This window comes from Aythya ferina, assembly GCF_964211825.1.
Source record: "Aythya ferina genome assembly, chromosome: 2".
Classification (NCBI taxonomy): domain Eukaryota; kingdom Metazoa; phylum Chordata; class Aves; order Anseriformes; family Anatidae; genus Aythya; species Aythya ferina.
Window position 1 is genome coordinate 46,314,912 of NC_140297.1, and position 27,251 is coordinate 46,342,162.

Below are 27,251 nucleotides of genomic sequence, written 5' to 3' on the forward strand. Positions count from 1 at the left end.
ACGGCGCCCGGCGCAGGACAAACCGCCCGGGGGGGGGGCACCGCCCGCGGGGGGCGGGGATGGCGCGCACCGGCACCGCCCCCCTCCACCCCGGGGCTGTGTAAGGAGAAATGCGGCGGCGGCAGCGAAGCAGCTAGAGCAGGGCCAGTGGCGCAATGGATAACGCGTCTGACTACGGATCAGAAGATTCTAGGTTCGACTCCTGGCTGGCTCGGCTGCTCATTTTTCACCTCATTTTTTTTTTTTTTTTTTTAAATTTTTAAATATTTTTACTTTTTTCATTTTTATTTTTTATATTTTTCCCTCTCACTCTTCTCTCCTCACCCATGAAATCATTTCCTCCCCGACTCCAACCCGTGACTGCTGCCACCCATGGGCGCCGCCCTCAGCAGCCCCCCTGTGGCACCTCTGATCCCCCCCACCCCCGCTCCCTGTGTATAACCCCCCGGCTTCTGGCAGCTTCTCACACGCTGTCCCCTCACCAAGGAGATAGAGCAGCCCTTTCGAGCTCGCCCCATGGAGCTGGAGCTCCCCAACCCATTGGGGTTGCCTCAGGAAAGCCACCGGGGCTCCCTGTGGGCCTTCCCGCATCCCCCGTAAGAAAAATGCAGCCCAGCATCACGTCCACCACAGCTCCTCAGCACTCAACAGCTTCTTCCATGGGCTACAGCAAAAAACAAGGCCTCCAAAGGAGCTGGAGACCCCAGCGAGGAGGTCTCCCCCTGCCAGGCCAGGGATGGGGGGGAGCCAGCATTTTATGGTGCAGCTTCCCTCATCTGCTCTGGGTAATGACCAGTGCAACCAGGATTTTAGGAAAGACTTCACACCGATCGCTGCTGTTTGGTATTGTCTTTAATCACTGAAATCACACCAGGCCAGCAGCTCTGCTGCTACCAACCTTCATCCTTTACAAATATTCAACAGCACAGAAGACCAGAGGGCTGTACTCACATGTGGCTGCGGCTAGTTACACCAGCAGGCACCCTAATAAAACGCTCTCTCCTGGAGTTGCCCTTTCAAGGAGACAAAAAAATAATCATGCTAAAAAATAATTAGTACCACTCAGTACCATTAGCGGGGCTCTGAGCTTGCTTTCCGGACACAGAGAGCCGCAGGCTGTGCACCGCAGACCTGCTGTGTGGGGATGTGGGTGGCTGCCAGTGGGGCTGGGAGCTGCAGGAGGGGTGTCCCTGTGTTCTGGTGGGTGTCCCCACATCCTGGTGGGTGTCCCCATGTCCTGGTGGGGTGTCCCCATCAACCACTTCCACAGGGCTCCACACCTCTGGTGTCCATGCAGGGACAGCTTTCTCCCAACCCTCAGCTTGCCAGAGCAGGCCGCTTGGTGCTTGTTGCTGCACGGGTGTCTGGCCACCCTGGAAGAAAACAGGGTGAGGATTTTTACTGTGAAAACCCTCCGTTTGCTGCTTTTTAGGAAAAGGAGCAGTGAGCTGGGCTCTGTCTCGCCACTCACCACAGGCAGGCAACAGCCTGATGGCCTTCCTTAGTCGCACCCCATGCCGCTGTGCAGCTATAGTGGAGGAGATGTAAAGAAACAGGAATGCACAAATGCTGTGTGACGAGTGGCAAATGTCCTCCTGACCTCTCCCCGTCCAGCCTCAGGAGATGGGGATGTTGGGCCATGCCCTCCCCAGCCCCGAGCTCCTCCTGTTGTTGTTTATGGATCACAAAAGCAGTCCATTTCAGTGGTCATTTCAAGGCATCCCCAGCTATGTCTCATCTGTGTTAAAATCACTCTGACCTTGATCCAACACACACCTATCCACACGTATTTATCTCCTTACTGGTTTCACTGGGACTGCCCATGCGCCTGAAGTTTAATGCAGGGTCTGCCCAAAGGATGGCGGCCGTGTGTCACTCTCCTTTAAGCAAGGACTTGGTTTTGCTGTTGCTGAAAGAATAAAGTGGCAATATTGCCAGGGAAATTCAGAAGTGCAAAAGAGGGAGTGAATACTTTAGGAAGAAAGAGCCTGCAATTCCCCCCAGGGCCATGATTTTGTGGCAGGGAGATACAGAGGTCTCAGCAGACCCAGTGCTGAAACCCAGGGATGCTAAATATTTGCCCAATGCTAATAATCAGCACAAGGAGAAAGCCCAGGGAGGTATTTACTCTCCTCTCCTTAGGGCCAAAGAGACCCCTGTTGTTGGAATGGCTCAGCAGCCCTGTACCAGCCCGGCTTCACCTCACCTCTGCCATAACACACTCCACTGCTGGCAAGACTACACCATTCCCAGGCCCAGGAACTATTTGGTTTGTAGAAATAAGATATACCCTCCTCCCCACCCCCAGCTAAATCATTTAACCCCCAGAAAAAGGTTTTCCCAGTCTTAAAAGCGCCCAAGTGGAAGTTGGAAGCTGAAGAGCCACAGCCCTCTGGCTCATCAAATGCCCTTCACCCATGCCAGGGGAAACGCTGCTCCCTGTGCTCAATGTCAGGGCACGTTTGTGAAATCATCTTGGCCCCAAAACACTTCTTGCAATTGGAAATACACAAAAATATCTGCTGCTTCTACAGCTGGGGCTTTTCTTCTGGCTTTTTGCAAAAATCTATTTAAATGAACTTCTGCATTCTAAATAATAGAAACTTAACAGCATGATCTGAACGAGAATCTATTAAATGCTGGCTCCTGAAAGCAAGCTTTAGGGGATTCATTTAAATACCTATTTGCATGTGAGCTACTCATTACCAGCACACAGGGACTTCCAAGCATCCCTTGCTCTGAAACAAGTCAGAAGAACAAGCTGGGGTAGGAATCAAGGACTAGACTAACTTTTCATTGCAGACAGCACATCAGTATCTTGGTAAATAAAAAGGCAAGGTGTGTGTGAACAGCAAAATACCATGTGAACAAGCCAGGTGACAGGCAGAATTTAACACGTGTTTTCTGAAATTCTTCTGCAGAAGCAGCTTTAAACTGAGACTGTTCTGAATTGCCCAATAATGCTTTAATCTTATTTTCTTGCCAAAACAACCATGGCAGCAGGCCCAGCGAAGTCTCTGAAGGTGCAGCTGAAAAGGGCCTGTCCTGGCTCAACACTTCACTGAGGTGGGAAGCGGGAGCTGGTGCTCAGCGCCTTGCACGGTCACCTGAGAGCTACCTGCACACATTTTGGCTGGGGGGAGCTGCCAGAAGGTGAGGACCTGCAGATGCAGAGATGCCTGGGGGTGAGGAGGAAAATCCTGGCTGTGTAGATGCCTCTCCTCCCTTTCTCCCCCCGTGGAGCTGTTTCCAGGTAGGAGACAGGGACAAGTGAGGGACACGACATCAACTCTGATAGCCACAGCTTCAGAGAGGAGGCAGGAGTAACACAGGGCTTAAATTAATTGAAATCCCCAAGGATCGAGGCGGTACACATTAAAACACGTAGGTGAGCAAGGCAGTGCGGTATATGCTTTAGCTTCCAAACCATCAACTCAGACACTCGATTTTCAACAACTTCACATTGTCATTTCCAGCTCTTGGTAAATACACAAAAGGAGAGCATTCACACTTAATAATTTATACAGGACCTCAAAACTGAAAGTAGGACAGCTTTCATTTCCCCGGTGCTGAGGAGTACAGGGTGGCTGACAGGAGTAACAAGACACTGTGCGAAAGCAGAGGCCGAACTTTCCACTGCTTCAGAGGAGGCTCCTGCAAGATAGCTCGGAGCAAACTGGCTGGTTGAGGCTTTCCACAAAGGAAAATGTTCTTATCTCCCCCTCCCCTTCTTTCCCGCTAATTTTAGGGGTATGGGGTAGGCTGCAAGAGTGAAACAGCAGTTTAAACCGCTGCTTACAGACAAAAGAATCAGTCCCGCTAGTGTTTTCAGATCTTCTCAAAAGGAAGGCCAGAAAATGTGCATCAGCAGATGCTCCAAAACCGAAAAGCATTAGCCACGCAGTCGCTGGTCTCTCGGAGACAGTGCAGCACATCGAGCTCAGTGAGGGGAACCGCCTGCCAAGGACTACCTGAATCATTCACCAGGAACGTTCAGCTGGCCTTACTTCCCATCCCAGCACCTTCAGGCAGTCCCAAGATCACCGTCACGTCCTTGGACCACTCCTGGGCCGAGCCGCGATGCAGGCGACAAGCAATACGTACCCACGGACGTCGCCTGCTGGGATGGGGGCACTGGGGAGCCTGCCCTCGTGTGTTTTATTGCACCCGACACAGCACTGGTTATAATGGTTTGTGCCAGCCCCCATCCCTTTGCTACCCAGCACCTGGAGCCCCAATTTAAGGCCGTAGGGAGCTGACGCATTTGGTCCTTCTGGCCTGAAGGGCTGCTTTCAGAATCAGAGGTACTGCTCTGAGAATTAGAGGTACTGCTCCCGCCGAGCGCGTGACACAGTCTGACGATGCAGTGTGTGAAGTTCAAGCATCCGTCTAGCTACATTTGTGCTACGGGAAAAGGTGTATGGTCGAACCACTGCGGGTTCTCAGGATGGGCTCATTTCTGGAGTCTCAGTGCCACTGCTCATGTAATTTACTGAAGCTCACTAAAGAGACCTTCACCAATGCGATCCAGTCCTCTATCCATCAGAAATGAATTTACATTTCTAGCATGCACACAAGAGGATTTAACTAGTTTTCTACATAGTATGTGTTGGCAAGGGCAGCTGAGGCTCCCAACTGCATCTGAGACTCTAAATTAAAAGCTTTTTCTTAAACAAAAGCTCTGTACCTGGACGTGAGGGGCTGCTCAGCGCTCGTACCTACAGAACATGCACTGCAGGTACACCAGTCACACAGGCAACACACATCGGGGGAGCAGACTGCTTTGACTATGAAGCGAGGGGATTCACAAAGAGAAACAATCTGCCTTCCTGCCTGCTCGACAGAAGAGAAAACAAGGGCCCAACTCTCCAGCCCCTTGCTCAGATAAGCTGGTATTATTCATGTGAGCAAATCTGTTTATACCAGTGGCTGGAAGAATTTGAGTACAGGTTGTGGAGCTGGGCTCTAAATCCCTGTGTAACAAAGCCTGCATAACAATCTTGAGTTTGTTCCCAGAACTCTAAATAAGCACCATTATGAAATGGCTTTGTGCTGGGTAAACACCACAGAAGGGAGTGGCCAGGCTGGGGCTGAGCTGTGGGGACAAACTGTGAAAACCTCAGGCAAATGTTTGTATACGGAGAACTTTTTTCCACAGTGAGCTCTACAAGCAAGAATGAAGATGGATTTCCCTGGTGTCTACACTTCCAGCATCCCAACCTTTCCAAATATCATCTGCTGCTCAGGCTCTGACACAGCAGCCTGCCCCCTGTGTATTGCAGCAACACGCAAGCAGCAGCCCAGGCCCAAAGTCTCTGGGGTATTTCGGTCCAGCTTGTTCCCAGCTTCTTGTTCTGTTCGAAATGGGATGTCGACCTCCAGCTGCTAGCCAGCACGCCTGGGTTGTGCTTGGAGAGTTGGTGCTTTTACAGCCAGACTTGATACCAGAGTTCAGGGAATTCACTGGAAGGTCTGAGCGTGCCATTTTGTGCAGACTCCGTTCTTTTCTTTTCCTAAAGAATTACTAAGAGAGAGAGTGTCTAAAAACTGGTATTGATAATTTGATGTCCTTCAGGGAATCTGATGAAATGTGCTTGTCAGGAAACACTTCCCAGGAACGTTCCCTGCAGGCAGGCAAGCCAGTTTCTGGCTTTTTAATTGTGCACGGCACGATTTGAGTTCATAGGCATGACAGCAAGTTGTGCTTCCTCTGAAGAGCCTTCCAAAAGGAATCTCCAGATAGCAGAAAAAGGCACGTAAGAGTAGACCAGTCAGCTTAGATAACATGCCACATTCTTGGTCAAGTTGACATAGTTTGATACAGCTGGAACTCACACGCATACAGGCTCTGAGAATCCAGCAAAAATCTCTCATATCCTTTTACAGGAAAACTGCCGATTGCAGAAAAACATGCACAGGAAACCAACTGAGGGTGGGGAGAGGGAGATCACGTAACAAGCTGTCCGTCCGGGCTTCCAGATATCAGCCACGCTGGCTAGTAGTGATGCTGGTACACAGCTGCTGGGGTTGTGCCATTCTCTATGTGTTTCAGGTGACAGGAGTGACAGAGCAAATGTTCATCTAGAGGGTAACAGCGATGCCCGTCTTCGTCGTTCAGCTCCATCCCACAGTCCTGCAAAGAGAGGTCATGCACATTTAATTAGAGCGTGTGTTAATGTCCCAGTGTCAGCTGGGGTCTGGCTTGCAGGAGGATGATGTGACTCTGACAGAAGACACCTCGCCAGCAGCTCCTTCCTAATAAGTTCAATATTTCTCATGAGAGGAAAGCATCTGGGCAGCCTTTTACAAGTCTGTCCTAAGCAGTTTTACTGCAGAAGCTTTATCTCACGGTGAGTTGAGCCCCCACGAATTTTAAACGTGCTCCTGTTTCCTCTCAGGTAGGATTCACCACTTTGCATTAGATTAATTGCTGTCAGACTAATGCACAACTGACCTGCAGAGTCGGGGTTTCTTTCCACTGCATTACAAGCACGATGACAGATGACATCTATGCATTTAATTCACATTACGTAAGGACGAAGGCTCTCCGGAAAGCCCTGTGTGAATGTTTAACAGCTCACATCTCTCGGGATTTTTTGGGCGGCCATATCCTCTCCTCACCCCTGACCACACATTCCTTTCTTTCGTAAGTGAAGGTAACATACGCCAGACAGGATCAGTCATCACCTCGGCGTTTTTGAACAATCTGACTTGGGGATCAGATACACTAACGTGATCTGGCGCTCAAGGCTTCTGAAAAGCAGCAATAGAGCCTGACTGCTTCAACACATTCCCTCCATTAACAAATAAACAGCAAAGTTTAAAAGTGACAATTAGTTTTTTGCCCATAACTTTACGGATAGTGAATGAAATCGCCATTGGGACTTTGGTCCTCAAGCTGGAAATTTCTTAGCCATTGATATTAAGGATCACACAGAGCAAAGTTTGAATTGCTCATATACTGTCACTGGAAGGGAGGAGATCTGCTTCCATTTAAAAAATAATAATTATGAACACTATTAAGCACCCATTCCCCTAGAAAGCTGCTGACCTACCTCACAGTGATAACATTCCACGTGGTAATCCTTGTCCATGGACACAACCCGAATGGTTTCATCAGACCCCTGTAAGCATTCAAGCAAATGAGAAATTACAGAGGATTACAGGAGGATCAGACAAGTGCACTCTGTGGATTGGTTCCTGCAACAATATGAATGTTGGACAAATGCACTTTGGCTGCTGGCTGGAAACCACAAATAAATCCTGCCACCTACAGTTATTTTTACACCAAAGCTTCATCATCAGTTCACTGCAGATATCCTCTAAAATGTAACGTCACAGATGTAGCATTCTCTCCGTTTACCAGTCGGAGCTACCCCACAACACGCACTGATGATTTGGTAGTTTCAGTATATCACATTCCTCAGAACTTTACCTTGTTTTTTGAAGAGACCCATCTCCTTAAATATTAACAGGAGTTAGTCCCAGAGCGGTCACATAAAAGTGAGCAAACAAACACCACCAGTGTTTATGTGAAGGAGAGGTATCCCCACATGATACTAACGGCAGAATAATCTCGGCAGGAGATGAATAAAGCAGCCTGGCCCAGAGGGAATAAGCTGCGTTATCAAGCAAAGGAAGGGTCACGTTTCAAGGGCAGTGTATGAGCTTAGGTCAAAAAGCTGTGCTTTGGAGGAAGCAATTGTCTCTCCCCATCCACAGGAACACTCATTTTGACATGGGCTCAACTGTGAAAAAGAGCAAGACCCGAGACACAGCGCTCCCTCCCCAGAGGGGATAAGAAATAAAAAGCTCTCACCTCAGAGGGCAGAATGGGAAGTCCACACGCTGCACACTTTGGAGCTAAAACTCTGCAAAAGAAACAAGAAATTGAAGGCAAGTCATACATCAACATAAAAAGTGAGACCTGCTTGTTCTTGGTGATAAGACACAAAGCTACAGCCGTAAGCAATTGATCCACAGGAATGTTTTATATCCCAAGATCATAAATTAATTTTAGGATTGATTATTCGTAATGCTTGGCACACAGCGCTCAGTCAGGCCAAAAAAAAAAATACCCTGTAAATTTCTTGACTGTTATTAAGAGATCTGAAAGGGAGAATGAGGAGAAACTGAGCAGGACTGGCCAGAGAAAAACAAATTAAGAGAACTGTCTGCCTTGCACTGGGGCAGGAAAGCTCAGAGAAAACACCAAGAGACGGTTCAACACAAGGGACAAGGTTCATCAAGGCCTTATAACACAACGTAGTACAATAAATAAATGAAACTGCAGGGAAATGTGTGTCATTTCAAAGCAATGGTGACACACGGAGGCGATTCTGATCTTAGCACAACACAGAACAATTCCAGGGACTGCTCAAGCAACAATTACTGCCTGTCTGCTCAGAAAACAGGAGCACGGAGCAGCGGATAGCCAAACGGGCACTCAAAACGTATGCTGCTCTAATATTGTAACTACCAGCCAGGAGGGCAGCTCTTCTATTTTAGAGTCTGAGTGACAAGTGATTTTTAAGTGGACTTACCAGTTGTTTAATTTAAAGCCAGATAAAAAGTTTTCCTTTGCACATTCAGTGGTGATGTCTAGAAGCATTCTTTGAAAGCCAAACTCAGCCCTGCAGCTACACAAAAGCAGCTCCCGTTGATTTCTCAGCCTTCCTTCGGAGCAGACTGATTCCTTTCATCACTGAACACTTCGTGAGCACTATTTCACACTTACCCTGTGAGACCACTAAACACTCTCTCTGCTTTGTAGAAAGGGCACCTGAAGCCCAGAGGTTAAGTGACTTCCTGAAAGTTACACGGGAATTCGGTGGCAGGGCAAGAAGAGAGACATCAAGAACTTCTAGTGTCTACCCCCTCCCTCAAACTCCTGGCTTCTAATCCTGTATCTGTTTTACTAATCCTAATTAGCTGAAAAAAATAAATTAAAAGCTTGTTGATGGGATTATAACTGCTGTATATTTTGTCCTTACTTGTGGTAATCTCTGACACAGTAGATTTTGTTTTCAGTGTCTACGGTAAATGGCACACCATCCAGACACTCATTGCAGACCACACATCGGAAGCAACCTGGATGATATGATTTCCCTAGAGCCTGCAGGATCTGCAATAAACCAAGAGACAAGAAAAAAAGTGTGTGAACAGGCAATAAAGGTGAAAATAATACACTCACAGCTTTGCACCAGACAGTGCTGCGTGCTCATCAGCAGGGCTGTGTCGTTTTTCAGGCATCTCTTCTAAAAAATGAGTTAACAGGAACAGAAAGGGCAGCTGGAATCAATACAGATCGCCTGGTTCCAGGGAGCTGAATTATTAGCATGGGTAAGAAAATAATTTATGGAATCTCAGACAAGATATTTAGCATCACAAAGGATAAAAGTGACAGGACTTCAAGGGAAGAAAATAATTTCTGAAGTCAAACGGTGGAGAATACTTAGCATAATCACAAAGCAATACATACCAGGCCAACAAAAGGCAGTATTTCTTTACATTATCAGTGAGGGGCTGAAACAATTACTACTGCTAGGTTCTAATAACACTTTAGATTTCTAGGAGCTTTGTACTTACTAGTCTGGCCTTCTACTTAACATACATTATGGAAACTGTGTTGAACTCAACAGCTGAAATTCACCTTTATATAAAACAACTTTTCCAATTTTAATGCTTTTCAGTGTAAGTGGGCAAGCAAAGATAATTAACAACAAGCATTAGAAAACCTTGGGAGGAGTGCTGTGAACTAATCACCTAGAAAGCCCTCATTTCTTTCCCACAGCCGTAGTTTTACACTGCTGGCACTGTGATCATGAGCTTTTCCCCCCTCCAAATCACCCACAACCAAATAGTGCCTGGTGCTGGTTGAAAGCCAGCTGACCCCTTGAGATGTCATCCCCTCTGTGCAAATCCTGAACGGATGGTAACGTGTCAGAAGCTAAGAAGAAATTCCTGCTTCATCAGGGTGTCCACACATCTACTGAACACTTTTCAAGGACCTGGATGGATCTGAATTGGTTCACACACTCTGGGTCAAACCGACTCCCCAATAATGTCAGCCCTGTGCCTTCCAGCACACACACGAAGCTGCGACAAGGCAGCAGCTTCATCCTCACGGTACATGGGAACCCACAGCTTGACTCTAGGAAAAACAGGCTTGGCGCCCCACAGCAAGGGAACACTGCAGAGCCACTGCCCTTTTGCTCAGGATTACACAAACACTGTCCAGGGAAGCCCAAAAAGGGATGAAAGAGCTGAAGGCTCCACTTTTCAACTTGCACTGAAAACAGGATGAGCAAAGTCTCTGTATCACACACAGCAGGGTGCAAGCTTCATATCCTTGCAAAAAAAAAAAAACAACAACAAAAGGCTTAGTGGATTTTCTTTCTGCTACCAATCTCACACTAGGCAGACCAGCAGATGATAACAACAGTACCAGATATGAAAATGTTTTGCTTTTGATGCATTCTTCTAAGACGCTGTGGGATTTTTTTTTCCTAAAGCAATTATCACTTACCATGTCCATTATCAAATGGCCACAAATGAAACACCTGTCAGCTGACTGCTGGAAACCAGAATACTGCAAGGACAAAAAAGAATTGGCTTAACATTTCACAAGGCTAGTAGAGCATAAGCAACAGCATGATTTGGCGCTATGAAGCTTTTGGCATTATTTGCTTGGCCACTTTTTGCACTCCTTACACCAACTAAACCCTCCACTGTTTGTTTTTTGTTTGTTTGCTTGCTTTTTGTTTTGTTTTTTTAGTATTTGAAACTGTGGATGGGGTCATGGAGAATATTCTACAGACAATATTCTACAGTGTTTACAAGAAGTATAAGTTCCTGTAACTTTCAAGTCCTAAATTTAAGGTTAATTTAGTATATAAGTAAATACCATAAATGCAAATAAGGCACTTATTCATAAGGCTTACTTCCTTATTTGACCACGTGAGTCTACAATCCAGGAACTTACCTGTATTTACCACATATTCATATCACAACAGCTGCCAAATTCTACCTTTGTTTACACTGTTCTACAACTACTGAAGATTGTCTGAGGTCAGTGGTGTTGTCCCAGCCCTTGCTTACAATCATGTTTTGCTCTGAACATTTTTTTTTTTTTTGCTGCCCTTGCTATGATCTAATGGCAAGGAACTGACTGTCATGCACAGAACACACACCTCAGGCACAACACGTCATCTACCTAAGGTTTCAGTCCTGTCTAAATGGTGGAAACATGGAACACTTCAGATGCATTTAACCATTTTTTCCATTTTCAGCCTATGTAAAATATCCTGGTGAGCGCAAAGAAGACTAATCTGTTTCTCTTTGATAGAAATCATTAATCTTCTCCAGTAAGTAGGCAAATATGACTTTTTCAAGTCGCAGTGAAGGCTTAATCTATGAGGGCTTGGGGGGCTTATAGCTTTTTGCATTTTCTGTAGCATCAGGGTCGTGGTGCTTATCTTTACCAGTGAAGGAGAGGACCGTGGAGTTGCTTCACGCTCAGATACACTCAGACAAAACTCACAGAGGGCAAAGATAACCATAAGATGCCCAAGAAAAACAGTTCACTGGAAAAGGAAATTCCCTCATTCGTTCATTCTTCTGTAGCCATTCATCTATCTCTTATCTCCAGGAATGGCAACAGAAGCACACCTTGAAGTAGACATCACTGTGGGCTCTGAACCCTGAAACTGTGGCCACTAGAGCTGTGTGAAATGCAGGCAAAGCTGCCAGGGAGAAAGGCTGCGCATCTCCCACGGAGGCTGAGATGCGACAGCTCTGTGGGAGCACAAGGGTCAGCTGTGTGCTTACCAGGAAATCTTCTTCGCAGAACACCTTCCCATTGACAAAATAAAAGGCTTTTCCTCTCAGCTTTCGACCTAAGGAAAAAAAAAATAACACAGGGAGAAAAGTCAGCAGAGAGCAGGTAAAAAACATGAGCAAAAACCATGTGCTGAACAGCGGTAACAGGGAAATGATTGGCAGTGAAGGCATCAGAGCAGGGCAGCCATGAGCTGGAGAAGAGCATCTGCCTCCAACACAGGTCCTGCTGGCCTCCAGCCCCACTGACCCCACTTTTCCCTTCACTGGCAGCCACTGGCAAGCCCTGATCACTGGATCCCAACAGCAGCCCTGAGCTCCAGGCAGGAGGAGGGAGGTTCACAACATGAACACGCTTCTCTCCCCTCTCTACTAGTTCATTACTGCAGCTGCCAACTAAAGTCTGAACGTTCAAACGTACATAAAATAAAGCATTTTTTTTTTAAACCAAATATCCTAATGGAGACATGATGATGTTTTCCAAGAAAGGACTCCACATATGGGCAGGATTTGTATTTACTACAGCTTTAGTGTTTATGCCTCGCATTCAGTCTGCATTCGGTTCCACATAACTATGGCAACGCTGCTCACGCTGCTGCTCTCCTAAAGGGGGACCTGGAGAAAAAAGGCTAGGCTTTGCTTCTTTGTAAAACGCTGCTTCTGCCTCTCTGCAGCCCCCTTCCCCTGTTGGGGCAGGGGTTTGACACGCAGACCAACGCTGGAGCAGCTCCACTTGTTCTGATTGTCCAAGGGTCCCCAGGCACATGCCCAGAGGCAGGACCTGGTGCAGGGCTGGTGACAGGGACTTGCCAGGCACCTGCAGAAGGAGCCAAGCCACTGGGGCCCAGACAGGTCCCACTTGATATGCTGCACGTGTCAAAAATCATTAAAAATACCATCATCGGATGGTTGGTTATAAATGTAGAAAACACCAGGTCTGGAGCTCACCTCTCGGTGCTTTCTGGCACACCCCTGTTTGGCAGCCTTTGATAAATAATCACGCTGTCTGCAAGGGATTAAGAAGAGGAGGATGCCAAGTGAAGCCACTTCAGCAAACTAAACTCTTTGCTGTTTGCTGGCTACGCCAGAGGGCACTCTCAGGCTGGGAAACAACTCGCAGTGCTACGAGGGACATGGGAGGCTCCAGCGCAGCCCAAAAGCTTTCCACTGAGCCCAGCGGGGCGCCCACTGGATGCCACAGGGGCCCTAAACATGCCTCTCCGGCACACTCATCATTTCCTACTAATCTCTGCAGGAGACCACTGTGTTACCCAGAGGTGAGAGATGTCTGAAACGCAGCCCCGCTAAACCACAGTGCTCGGTTTAGAAAAGAGAAAGAGAAATGCTTCACTTTGGTTTTAAAGCACGTGGTAGCGTGGGCTCTGCTGATTTTCCCAGGTGCTTTCTACCTGTATGCAACGTCTCCTTAAAGCCAAACTGGCAGCAGTGAGGAAAAAACATGCAGGGAGCCACACAACATGGACATTGCTTTGGACAACAGCTCTGCCTGGTGCAGGAGCGGTGCCCGTCCCAGCAGAGGGGGTGAAGCTGGGATCGCTGCCACCTTGCCATTCCTCCACGGTGACAAAAAAGCCTTTACCGGGCTTTCTGCACCCGGTATATTTTTAACCCCGTGACATTAGCAGGTGCAGACTGATGGCAACAGACCTTCAGGGACGCCACCACAGCCGGTGTGCCGGCTCCTGCTGTACGCTAATCCAGCAAAGAAATGAACTTCTTTAAAAAATGCTTTATATTTGGCTGTTGGTTTTATGTAGGCCCATGAAGAAGAGGTGCTAACACCAAGAGCACTTTGAGGAGAGAAGGGAAGGATGATATAATTAGTTTCTTTAGGGACCAGGTGAACATTTTGACTTATTTTTAGCTCCTCTCCTCTCCACAACTGTCTTTTCTTTAAGCCCCTGGCAGAAAGCTGAAAGGAAATTTGCCAAAAAAAAGGAAATTTGCCAAAAAAGTGAGCATTGCATAGCAATGTCCAATGTCCCCAGGCTCCTCTGGCAACACGAACGTGCATGGGACAGTGCCTGACACGAAAAATGTCCCTCTCACCAGGGACACTCCTGACCGTGGGCCTGCAGGGCTTGGCGCAGGCCGCGCTCCAGCACAGGCTGTGTCACTTCACTGAGAGGAAGTATCAGGAACTTAAGCGGCTTCTACAGAACCACAGATTGATGATTACTTTGTTTAAATATGCATCGCTTCAAATATGCATCACAGTGACTGCAGAGACAACGTCCTTCGGTAAACACAGGAGTGTTAATGCATGGCCTGCCGCTTTCACGATCAGCTGCTCTAATACATGTCTTGAATTGCCAGCTCCCGACTGCATTTCGCTTTCACTTCACCCTCAATCTAGCTCATCTGAAAAAAAATCAGATGGTTATGATTCTCTGGCATTTCAATCCTTTTGTCTTCACTCATCGCTACACGATTTCACGCCCCCTCCCCTGACAGGAAGTTTGGGCCGCGCGTTTTTACGTTGTGCTCATCGTCTGCCCGGTCCTCCCCGCCGTGGGGTTGTCAGGATGGCCTCACGGTCATTTAAACACCAGTTTCAGAATATTTCAAGCTTAGTCACTGGTGCCTTCATGCTAAAATGAACTCTATTTGCTTAGCAGCTGATCACAAGCACAAGGGTACAAGGCCATGTCCAGATCCCAGGGCTCGGTGGGGAGGCACCAAGGACCTTGCTTCTCTTATCTGGGAGATCCCTGTGGTATCAGCACAGGACTGGGCAGAAATCCCTCCAGACTGGCTCCCGGGGTCCTTTTCACACTGCCCCGAGCCTCCGTCATTACAAAAATCAGCCCCCCTCACGGTGCCACAGCTATGAGGTACATGTGGGCACATGTAGAGACCCAGCACAGGAGTCCTTGCTGCCCACCAAGCACAAGATCCACGGGTCCCCAGCTGGCACGTGCTTTTTTTGGGGCCTTCTGTGCGTAGTGACTTTGCTGACACACAGGCTGGCGTCCTGCCGTGTGTGGCAAACCAGGCAGAGCACCAGAGAGCTCTCATTAATTTCTGGACATTTCTGTCGGCCACCATCAGAGTCAGATGTAGCAACGAATCTGACACAAACATCAGTATTTCCTGTCCACTCTGAAACTGGGGCTGTGAGAAAGGGTTACTCAGGCCTGTACATACTCCAGATGAGGTCTGCTCAGCTGAGATCAACAGGCAGATAACCCAGTTCAGATCAAAGGCTTGGTGAAACTGCGGGCAGGACGTGATCTCTCTCAGAAGAAACTGCACTGAGACAGCAGCCCTGCTACCACCAGTCTCTCGGCTACATCAGCTGGACTGTAAAATTGCAAAACACCCTCCATGCTATCAGAAAACACTTGAGATAGTAAAAACAAAACTCAGAGAAAAGAAATCTGAGGACCGAAAGCCAAAAGCATGTGCTGGCACATGCAGCAGCAGGTTAGCCGCCACCAACGGCAAAGCAACCGCAGGTGGAGGCAGAAATGGCTCTTCAAAGGGAAACTCTGCAAAACCACAGCAAGCCGTGTAACTGAGCAACACCTCTTCACTGCTGGTGGCAAACCCAGCAGCTCCCAGGCCAGTACACTCACCCTGGGACAAGCAGTGTTATCATCTCAGACTCCCTGCCCCAGTATCGGTCGCTGTCTGCCCTGGGAACAGCGGCTGTGCTCACCAAAATGCACCAAACCAGGCGGTGCTCAGAGCTGTCCTCCTGCCCCATCATCACCAAAATGCTCCAACACGGCGAGGAAGAGGGAGCTGGGGCAGCCTCTGCCTCCTGAGCAGCGTCCCCTGTGAGATGCAGCCGGGACCTCTTAAAATCATAGAGCAGCCTGGGCTGGAAGGGACCTCGAAAGGTCATTAGGTCCAACCTTCCACGGGAAAAGGGAGCCTGGATGAGGTATCCAGCACCTTGTTCAACTGCATCTACATCTTCACAGCACAATTAATCTTATGCCTCTTCTTAACAAAAAAGCAGTATTTTGAAAATCACTTTGAAAACAAAAGCGCCAGAAAGATTAGGAATATAGTCCATTAAAGGATTCAGCTCTTCTTCCTCATTTTGTCCTTACAATTTCAGACCCGCAGCCATCAAAACACCTGCACCTGAGACAAACCACCAGGCTTGCTCATAAAGCCCTGACTGCTTCTACCAGGTGTGAGCTGGACGTGTACCTCTTCAGCAGGGATATCAACTGAGGACGCCTGCACCATGCCAAAACCCTTCAGCTCAGACCTGAAAGGGGTATTGCCCTGTGACCAGGCCAGGAGAGGAACAGGAGAGAAGCGTTGCCCTACCATGGAAGCTGCCCTGATGTTTCTCATCAGTGAAACAAGAAGAGAAGAGTATGTATGCACGTGCTGAGGGGGAACCCCCTAGACAAGGCTGTCTGCCTGGGGTTAGGCTGCACTTGCTTGTGGCATTATTTACTGGTCCCAATAAAAACCGTGGCCTGGTTGTTCCAGGAATTATACACCGGTACAGGGCATGCTTACACAAGGTAATGAGCCCAAAGGCACCAAGAGCAGCATAGCTCTAAGTAGTTGTGTGTTATAATCGCTCCAGCATGACTAATTAGCTCAAGCAGAGGGCTACGCTCGCAGTTAAACTGCCCGATACCTTAGCTACCTCGTTTAGTAAATGACCCTTGATACCTTTACACACAACTACATTGTGAAATAGATTTTTAAAAAGATCCCCACAGGGTAGCAGCCAGCCAGAGAGCAGCCAGCTCGTGCTATTTCAGACTCTGCCACTGGGACAGCCGCCTGTTACCCTTACACAGACATCAGCATTAATCTGAGATTAAAAAAAAAAGTCATGGAGACATGTCAAAGGTCGCCTCCTGTAAGCTGGCCAACGTGCCAGATTTCCACCTCTTTGTACCCAGGGGTCACAATCTGGGCCTCGCGTGGGTCCCGCTGCTGCAGGTTGCTGTCACACCACCTTGCAATCAGTTCTTTCTTCCTGACTTCCGTCCTCGCCTACTGATTTCCTTCGTAGTCATCTCTGACACTTCCCTTGCACTTTTTTAGCTTTCAGGTTTCCCCCGAGGACCAAGCGGCGCGAGCACAAGACCCATGTGCTCTCGAGCATGCTGGCAGCAGGGCTAGAGGTCTGTTTTCCAGGCAGGGATAAGCCTGCCCGAGTCCTAGAGGGAAATGCTAAAACAACAGGTTAAAGGATGCTATCTAATTAAATATGTATCATTTGTAAGGCCAGATACTGGCCCACACTGGTTAAATAACAGATGTCAACAGCTGGAAATACCTCTGGGTTTTGGCGTCCTAAGGAGGCGTAGGCTAGTGATTACACAGAGACGTGAGTGGTTAATGTGTAACCGACCATTTGATAAGAAAAAAAGGTTTGTCTAACAAGCAGAGAAAAAAAACAAGCTGCGAGCAGACACCTGAAGCTCGCAGCAAACAGCTGGAGGACTTTCGAGGACTTTTTTTGAGCCTACTTTCATGGCCTTTGTGCAAGGCAGCAATTATTTATTACTGGAGTAGCAAAGAGAGCCCGCATTTTTTCCTCCCTCTCTCCCCTCTCCAGAAAGCTCCCCTGTTTGTGTGTCTGCCCTGTAACAAACAACAAGATAAACGAGACATTTATGCCAAAGCAATCGCTCCAAATCTGTTGTTTTGACCTCTAAGCCAAATTTTCTGCATTACATGCCAGTGGCTCAGATAATACAGAACATTTTTTTCCCGACAACTGAACCCTGTAACGAATGCACAGCTCTGCTCCACCAATTGCTCTCCCCAACCATTTCTCTCTGAACACAGGCTGTCGGGACACAGGGGGTGCAGGGAATTCGGCACCATGAGGTACCAGCAACCCCAAAGCCCTTCAGACCCTCTCAGCTTTCTGTATCTGGGAACCCAGCGCACCATTTGGACACGAATCCAAGCACGAACAAAATTAGAAATCCTTACTAAAATGAAAACAGCAAGACAGCGGATATAAATATCTGGAGGACAATATGCTTTACCTTAATAGGTAATTTTGTGCTATTTATTGGGGGGGAGATATTCAGCGTTCTACCAGAGCACGGATTTTAGGGCTGAAATCACGAGCAACCTTGACTTCTCAAAGACAGTGTGCTCTGGATGCTGTCCAAGATGAACTTCGCTCGACCTTAAAAAAGCACAGCCTCCCCACTTACTTTTCAGATAGAAAGCAGAGTTTCCACACACGCTGCTCGAGACGTGCTTTGCAGCTAGACAGGCGATGCTGTCCAGACAAACATGTATTTTTCTGGCAGTTAAAACAAATCCCAACACATTTACCCCGGCGGTAGCGTGGTGCGGACCACAGGACGCCTGCAAAGGGGCGCGTGCTGGGGACAGACCCGCAGGCGCTTTGTCCACAGTGGAAATCACCTCAGCTTGAGAAAAAGGGTCACGTTATGCTCTAGGTGATGCTCACGGAGCTGTGTGCCCCCATTTTTGCAGAAATGCCCCTGGGGCAGTGTGTTAAGCCAGCCTCACCCACTGAGAGTCACCTGCTGAGAGGTTACTGGGAGGGGAAGCGGGCCGGTGCCACGGCTGAAACACATCAACAGCATTTACTGCGGGCAGCACAGAGCCTTTCTCTCCACTCAGATGTCGCTGGGAAGACTCGCAGGAGATGCTAGCCAGCGAGTGCAGCCGCCCAAGCAACAAGTGAACACGGGGACTGAGCACCGGCGGGCGGCAGCGAGCGCTGAGGCCGGAAAGAGGAGAACAGCGCTCGCAGAACCGTGCAGCATTTGAAGTACATTTCCTCTTCTCTTTTACCAGCAAATCGCCCGGGAGCAGGGAGGGAAGGGGAGAAGTCATTTCCTTGATCTGCATACTATGGGCCTTTCTGTTATTGTTTGCCTGCCGGGGGCTGGGCTGGGAAGGAAAGAAGCGAACACATCCCTGAAGGCACAGCGCGCGTCTGGTGAGCAACCTGGGGACTGACAATCAGTGGATTTCTCAAGTGTGCTTCTCTCTGGGTTTCGGACATTAATGAAGAAGGTTTTTTGTTCCACAACGTTCACATGAGAAAAATATTCCCGTCCAGCCCCCGCGGCGGACAACCACTGCTGCCTGAAAGGACGTGTAAAAGGGCTCCCTCTGACCACTGGTCACACGCAGGCTTTTTCTCTCGCGGGGCTGTACTGTGTTTTCTGCAGTGTATTTCCGAAGCACCAGTTGCACAGCTGTAATTTTAGAAATTTAAGACAGCTTGAACCTGCTGCTGGATTATTTTTAACGGGAGCACTGCAGGGAAGGGCAGTTCGGAGGCTGCCTGGATGGGGAGGGAGAAAGGTCCCTGAAGCAAAGCCCAGCTGCAGCCAGGGATCCTCTCTGCAGGAGAAGATTTCCAATTAGAAGAGAGGACAAAAGAGCAAGCTGCAGGCTTCTGAGCCTTTAGGAAGCTGCCATCCTGTGCAAACACCCCTCTTTCTTTTCAGTTTTCCTGCCTTCAGCCAGTGCTCCGCTGCAAACCCAGGTGAGGTGCCGGGCAGCTGGGGAACCAGCAGAGCTCAAGGTTCAGCTGCTATTAAAAAGCTCACGCATCGTGCTGTATTTATTCCCACTTTACAGCTCCAGATAAAACACTAGCCTTTACAGCCCTGATGAGTTTACAATTCTAAATGCACCACGAACAAAACAAAACAAAACAAAACAAAAACTGTAAAAGTCCCTCTTGGAAAACCAAAGCGATGCACGCAGATGGATTAGTATTATTTTTGCTGCCGCCGCAGATGTAGCCGCATCCCTAAAAATACGCTACCAGCTCCGGGGCTAGGCATAACAAAACAGAAAAACCACGGCCTCACAAAACAACCTGCCCCCAGCAGAAAGCAGAAGGCAGGCCCAATCCCCAGGATCTTTTCTACGTGCCTTGTGAGAAGCTCTTCACAAACAAACAGGCAGCAGCACCACAAAGACACACAGCTGCGGCAGCCTCCAGCTGGCAGACAAGTGAACGACCGCATCCTCCTTTGTTTTTTTGTTTTTTTTTTTTTTCCCCTTGAACCAGAAAAACGTCGAGGCAGAGGAATTTGTCAGAGGGCAGAGCTCGAGCGGGCGCGGGGTTACTTACTGCAGGCCCCGCAGGTGAAGCAGCCATCGTGGTAGAGGTTGCCCATGGCCTGGCAAGCCTGGTTTGCTCCGTACACCCCTTTGCTGCACTTCACGCAGGTTCCTGCAAGAGACGGAGGGCAAGAGAGGTCAGAAGCAGGGTTTGGGCGCCCGTACCCCGGGGAATGCTGCTAATGGTGGCCGCTGTGATCATCCAGGCTGCAGGGCCAAGGCCTTCTGCAACAAGCAAACTGCAGAGCAGGCACAAAGCCCTCGCTCTGCTCCGCAGCGGCCCCGAGGGTGGGACTCCCCCTCCGGGACCTCATCCTGCTGGAGATCCTTAGTCACGCTGTGGTTAGCAGAGCCTCCCTGCTTTCGGGGTACCGCAAGCTCCGGAGTCATTGGAAAGGGCCGGTCAGAGCTGGGCAGGGAACCAAGGCAGGCAGGAAAGCGCTGGAAAGTGACTCCCCGTGCTGGCAGCACGGCACTGGCAGCCCCGCTTTGGTTAGCCATCTCGGCCTGTAGCAGAGAGCTGCGGCCACCAGCTCGCATGTGCAGGGATCAAAACGCTCCAGAAGCCTCTGCAATCACTCACGTTTGCTGAAGAGGAGGCAGCTGCTGCTCCCAGATGGGCTTTGTGCACCGCAGCGCTGGCACTCGAGCTGCTCCCAGCCCTGCTGTGCCCACAGCCCGAGCACACAGCAACAAAACCCCCAGGGAGGCTGCAGGGGGTGAGGAGTTGCTCGGCTTTGGCCAAATGGGACCTGAGCTGAAAGCCCGGCTTGGCTGCAGGCCCCCAACACACACACGTGGGCACCACGTCTGTCAAACTGGCTGGTTCTTCTAGGGCCACGCAGATTTATCTCAGTGATTTATCGAAACCAGCATTTTGAGAAAACGAACGGGATGGGGAATGAAAGATGAGCTGAACCACACCGGCATTACCAAAAAATAAAAATAAAGAGACGAAATAAGAAAAATTTGGCTTTACACATGCTCGTGCTCTGTCCCAAACGTGCAGTCGCCCAGCACAAAAGCGAAGGGCTAGCTCCCCAAATCCCCCCCTGACAGGGGGAGATAAAGGCAAGGGATGGAAGGGGCTGTAAAACAAGGCGGTGATGCCGCCGGCGAAAAATACATCACGTTAAATTAATTGCCCCGCTGTGTAATAACCAGCCACACTATAAATATTTATAGATGTCCCACGGCAAGGCTGACAGCTGAATCACGGCACCGTGGCAAGGCTGCGTGGAGTTTGTTACACATCCACTTGTACCTGCTACTTCCTAAAAGCCGATTACACCCAGATAGTGACTGGAATCACAGCAGCCAGCCTTGGCATCTTGCAAGTACAATGCTCTGCTGTAATTTTAGCAACATCCTTTGGGGGAAAAGAGGCGATTCTTAGTACTTTGTCCCCCTTGGTTTCTTTCTGCCGCCACAGCTCGCTCCCTGCTGCCGGGACGGCCCCGTTCCTCCAGCTCCAGCTTGGAGGAGCACGGCAGGTCATGGCACACCCCTGCCCTGCTCCGACCGATCGCAGCAGCTCTGTGTGGTTTTCTTGGCATAGGGCAATTTTTGCCTACAAACACCATCAGGCCTCGTTCGGCGTTATTAGGGCATCGTGTTTTTTTTTTTCTTTCCTGCAGCCAGAAGACGCCAAGCATGAGGAACTGCGGGCCCACAGCGCCGGTGAATTCACACTCGAGCGCCCCGGCAGAATGGCAGCCGGAGCCGGGAAGGGCGAGGGATGCGAGCTGCTGACTGCAGTCCAATTTCTGCTGCTCGGGCAGCTCGGCCCCGGGGCAACAAAGAAACGTCTGTTCCCCGCCGCGTCACGCGGCTTCAGGCGACGGGGGAGCCTTGGGGCGCAGCGGGGACCGCGGACGGGCCGGGGGGGGCTGTGTCCCCGCGTCCCCATGCTGGGTGGCATCGCTACCACCCACAATCAGCTGCCAACCCGGCAGGCCCAGCAGGCCAGGAGCGTTGTTATTGCATCCTGAACTTGCTAAAAACTCCCAGCAAGGAATGGTGAATTGAATGGCAGCATTTCCCATTGCGGGTGGCTGTGATTTATTTCCTTGTGCCAGGCGTCGTCGGTCTACGCACCGGGAATGCCGCGGGGTTGGTTTTATCCCCCTCTTCTCAGCAGCGTCCAGGATAGCCAAGCTTTCCTACACGTGTTCCTGGTCAGGTTTCCTAGAAATGCTGGTGAAGTCCGGAAGGCCAAATGCGACGGTGTGCTGTGTCACTGGGAGCGACAGGAGAATGAACGTCCTGGTGCATCAGCCCCAGGTCAGCTCATCACATCCAGGAATGGCTCAGAAGAGCAAGTCCATCCCACTCCTTTCGCTTACACCTTTCCCTCGCCAGTCGGATTCTTCTCCATCAGAGGCAGCTGTGTGTTTACTTTCGCAGTTAAATTCCCCCCGGTTTGGCAAGCTCTCCACCCCTGCTCCCAGGAGGCTGGATTCGTGCTGAAGGACGCCCGCTTGCATTTGGGAGAAGCCTCCAAGCCCGCATGTAAACACCTCCGGTGTCATCTTTCCTGTCTGCCCAGGCATGCACGCAGCTAATCCCGAAACGCGCCCGGCTGCCCTTGGGCTCCAAACCAGCTTCTCTCTCACCTTGCTCCCACCTCACGCTCCAACAGGGAGGAGGGCGCTCACAAAGCCTTTCAGTGTTTCCCACCCCCCAATTTGTTCTGTAAGTACCAATTCCTTGAGGCACACACGCACTTTTCAGAGACCATCCACTGAAAAGGAGTCCACCGTGCCACATCCATCACGATGCTCTCGGTTCTGCTGCGTTTACCCCCGATGCCAGCTCCCTGTGGCTCACCTCACCCAGTCAGTTCCACGTTCAGTGTGACGGGGACGTGGCCTCCCCACACACCTTGGTCTGTTGCTATCACCTGTCCCAGACACTGACTTCAAGGAGATCTGGAGTCCTGTGCACTCACCCCTCTGAAGAGGGGCATCCCAGGCAGACACTCACTTGCTCGGTTCCTCGCTGCGAGATGAGCTCGGTGACCTGCACACACACCAATCCATGCGCTGAGATCCTTCCAGCCTTCCTTGCTCCACCACGACTCCCCTCCTCCTGCCTCCTCCTCCTCCTCTTCACCGCAGCCGTGGGTCGTGCTGTTCTCCCAGCAGCAGGCAGGGAGGAACAATGCTGCTGTAAATCAAACCTTGGGAAAAGGCTCGTTTTAACCTGAAACTCTCCTCTCCGCAGCACTGAAGTTATCCTTGTGGCCTGTGACACATGCCGGGGCACTGCTGTCAGCAGCATTCGGTGAAGCCTGCAGGTGTGGACTGCCTCAGAGTTCAATGACTTGTGCTTCCTGCAGTGATAAAATGCAAATTTCACCACGCGTAAGACTTCGAAAGAGTGCCAGAGGCCTTTGGGCTGATTATACCCATCCATACTCGCTGGGGGTCCAGGTCTCCACAGGGTTTCAAAGACTGGGTGACAGCTTTGCTTCTGCAGAGGGGAAAAGAAACCAGCTGGCTTCATCAGGTCTTCTCTGCCGTTCTGCTGGGCAGCGTCCCGGTATTCTGCAGAATGAGATGCCTGGGCCCTCCGAAAATACCTGCAGCACATCAGCGCGGCGGAAGGAAGGAAGTTGGATCTTAACACCTCACAGATATTTCGAGTCAGAAAGCCGTTTGTGAGCATTGCTTAGAAACGCTCTTGGTAACTGTAGATGGTCTGTCAGATCGAGATCTCCATCTAGCTTTAGGAGATAAGCCCTGGTAAAACCACGGGGCTGCACCTTGCACCTCCACAAGCATCCCTCCGTGCCTGCAGACCGTGGAACTGCTCTGAACCCCAGGGTTTGCTGAAACAAGAGAGGCTCCACAAAGCTCTACTTCTTCCTCTGCCAGGCTCTCATCTTCTCATTTCTCACCCTCCCGCTCCTGCCTTTCTCCTCTTTCACGCACCATGCGCCAGGAACACATCCAAACACCTTGCTGCGAAGCAGGCAGCTGCGCTCCTTCCCCTCCCCAGGCCTCAGCGGGGTCACCAGCAGGACCTGCCGTGTTGCCAGCGGTACTACTCCCTCCCTCACTACAAGTTTCCTGCGAGATAAAAGCCTTCCCCTGGCGCTACCACCTATTTCGCCACACAAATGTAAAAATAAATCCAGCCTCCAATTACACCCGCCTGCTTTCTCACCTCCTTTCCACGCAGGTTGTGCAGTAGGTGCAACCCAGCTGCTTTGCTGGCAACCAGCAAACCTCCCCATTTTTGCACCCTGTCTCCCACAGGGTTTCTCTCCCAGCCCAAGCTCTCGATCGGCTCCTCTCCAGCAGCGCTCAGCACTCCTGAGGTAGGGTCCCGAGCTCAGCCAAGCAGCACGCTCGATCTCGAATACTAAGACAAACAATCGCAGCAAAGCCCTCTGCAGGCGAGGACCAGCACTCGATGCCAAGAAACACATTTTATTATGCAATTTGCAACTAAACACTTTGCGGTCCCTTCAGCTATGTCCACGAAGCTTGGCGCCAAGCCCACGCGTACCGCGGCTCCTGCACGCGCAGAGCTCCGCCGAGCCACCCTGCTCGCTGCCCGAGCCGCACTCGGTTCCTCTGCACCGGGCTGGAGCCTCTAATCTGTTCCTGCTTCTGCTTTTGTGTCCGTGGACCGAAAGTGGTGAGGGAAACACAAACTAGAGCTGCTCCTGTTACTCGTTACATGAGCAGCAGCGCTTTCAGTGGCTCCAGCACAAGCAACACCAGGTCTCCTGTTCCTAGAGACAAAGGGCTGGACTCGCTCCTCTGCTGTTAAATCACAAAGAGCAGCAGGGAGAAAGGAAATGCTGTTCTTCTCCTTTTTGCTGTATTGTGGTATTACATCGGTTTGGTGGTACGTTTCTATGCTCGTGCTGATATCCCTGGGTGTAAGCGGTCTCTTCCCATTGCAAAGCACCTCTGGTGATGGGCTGCACTACCTGTGGACCCGACATCTCGGTCTGCAAGTCGCCTGCTTTTCCAAAATACCTGTGATCCAATGAATTGGTTGGAGAGCTGACAAAGGCTGACACCTGGGGGCATGGGAAATCCTGGTGACTTCGGGAAGTCACCGACCTTCCCAGCCCCAAGCACCTTCTCTCCATGAGATCCCACAGGCGCGCACAGCCAGCTCCTGCAAATCCCACTCCGGCTGCAGCTCCCTCGCAGGTCGCACATCCCAGGGCCACCGCAGCCTCTCTGTGCAGCCACACCTGGGGATCTTTTGGGGCGAGCACCACCGAGCAAAGAGCCTCCTTTGGGCTCAGCTGCCTTCTCCAGTCCTGCAGATCACGTAGGTGTGATGCTGTCCCACTCTTCAGGAGACTACCTTTCCATCCAGTTGGAGAATCGTGAGTGTTGTGGAGAAAAGCACCTCCTGGGATGGACGCACCACAAGGCACTGCTGCAGTTCATGCCCAGCACTGTCCTCCCCAAAGCTGCGACCCTACCTGTGCTTAAAATTTAAGGGTTAAGAAACAAGCAGCGTAGGAAGAAGAGCTTCCAGTACCTGTGATAAGTAACGACTACATAAAAAAAGAATGGCAACAACAGAAAAAGTACAACCCGCAAGCAGTACCTGTGAAACACAACCCCGAAGGCGTGAACACCGCAAGGACACCCGCCGAGGAAGCGCGGCGACACCGACCCACGGGTGACATCCTTCCGCAGCGGCACTTACCGAAGTAGTCGGCCTTGGGCCGCGCGTCCATCTCCTGCTCCAGGCGCTGGGTGAGCGCCTCCAGCTTCAGCTCCGCCGCGGACGGCCCCGGCTCCTGCTGCGGAAGGAGGGTCTGGCAGGGCAGCTTGACCTTGGCCGCGCCGGAGCCCTCCTGGTGCCCGCCGTCGGGATGGAGGCCGCCCATGCTCTCCTTGAACGGCGGCTTCGGTGCGTCAGAAGTCAATGGCCCATGCGCCGCTGCCGGGTGCGAGGAGCCCAGCTCGGGGCCGCCGTTGGCCCGGTGGTTGTGGCCGTGGGCTACGAAGTGGCCGGCGGGGCCAGGGTGGGCGCCAGCTTGCTGGTAGTCCACGCCGGGAGTGGAGCTGGCTGGAAAAGCCCGCTGGCCACCCTGGTACCACAGCTGGCCGCCGTCCGCAGCTGGCCCATCCGCACTGGCCCTTGGACCGCAGGGCTCGGCGAGGGCTGAAAACCCCGCAGCGGGCTGAGCCAGGGGAGCCGAAAACGAGGAGGAGCGGTGCTGGGGCACGGCCACCGGGACTCCATCCTCACGCCCAGCCGAGGGTGCCGGGGCGCTGCGCACGTGCGAGAAGGACGAGGACCTCTGCCCGGCCGGCTTCGGCTCCCGGCCCCAGCCGCCCCGCCGGCCCTCGCCCCCGTTCTCCTGGGGGTCTCCGCGGGGCTCCGCTTCCCAGCCCCGCCGCCCCGCCGGGGCGCCGCTGTCCCCCGCAGAGGGTGCGGGGAAAGCCCTGCAGGAGCCCGGCCGGCTGCAGCCGGGCCCCTCGGCCACCATTTGGGGCTGGGGGCCGGTGGCGGAGGCCAAGGGCGGCTTGGCACCGCCGCCGCCCCCCGGCTGGGCAGCGCGGGGTGCCGGCATGCCGGGCCGTGGCTGCGGGGTGCCCGAGCCGGCCCCGCCGTTGAGCGAGGCGGCTGCCAGCAGCATCTCCTCCTGCTGCTGCTGCTGCTGCTGCTGCTGGAGGTGGATCTTGGCCATCTTGGTGGCGAAGACCCGGCGGGTCTCCTCGAACTCGGGGTTGTTGCCGGCCGCTCTGTCCACCCGAAAGAGCCCGTCCTTGGAGGCCTCGTACATGTTGAGGTCCTCGATGAACTTGCTGGCCTCCAGGCCCAGGTCGTCGTACTTGTCCATCTTGCCCGGCAGAAGAAGTTTGGTGGTTTATTTTTTCTTCCCTTTCTTTTCTTTTTTTTTCTTCTTTTTTTTTTTTTTTTGTCTTTTTTTTTCCCCCCTCTGCCCGCGGAGCTGCCGCCGGGGGGGGGGGGAGGCACCGCAGCACGGCGGGGCCGGGGGAGCCGGGGGCTGGGGGCCGGGGGCTGCGTGTGGCGGCGGGGCCGGGGCTGTGCCCCCGCTGCCTCCCGGTCCCTGCCGGTCCCTGCCGGTCCCTCCCGCCGCTGCCGGCCCGTCCCAGGCGGCGGGGACGGAGGCGGGGGCCGGGGCGGAGCCGGGGGGCGGCCCCGAGGAGCTGCAGCCCGCAGCGGGACCGAGGGGGGCGCTGCCGGCGGCGGGAGGAGGAGGAGGAGGAGGAGGAGGGGAGGAAGGTTGGGGGCTGTGAGGAGGGAGAGCCCCGTCCCTCACCTCCTGTGCCCGCTGCCTCTTGTCCTGGCGCAGGGCACCGCGCACAAGAGCCTGGCTCCGT

The 27,251-nt window shown here is 51.5% G+C and overlaps 1 protein-coding gene across 1 annotated transcript; it reads right to left on the minus strand.

Moving 5' to 3' along the window:
• Positions 1 to 3,389: 3,389 nt before the first annotated feature.
• LIMD1 (LIM domain containing 1) lies at positions 3,390 to 26,890 on the minus strand. Its single transcript, XM_084509459.1, has 8 exons — positions 25,603 to 26,890; positions 19,928 to 20,029; positions 11,830 to 11,897; positions 10,529 to 10,591; positions 8,994 to 9,124; positions 7,820 to 7,871; positions 7,056 to 7,124; positions 3,390 to 6,133 (listed from the first exon to the last, which is right to left on the minus strand). The coding sequence occupies exons 1-8, from the start codon at positions 26,744 to 26,746 to the stop codon at positions 5,996 to 5,998; spliced, it is 1,767 nt and encodes a 588-aa protein (XP_084365585.1). The 5' UTR covers positions 26,747 to 26,890; the 3' UTR covers positions 3,390 to 5,995.
• Between the last annotated feature and the right edge of the window lie 361 nt (positions 26,891 to 27,251).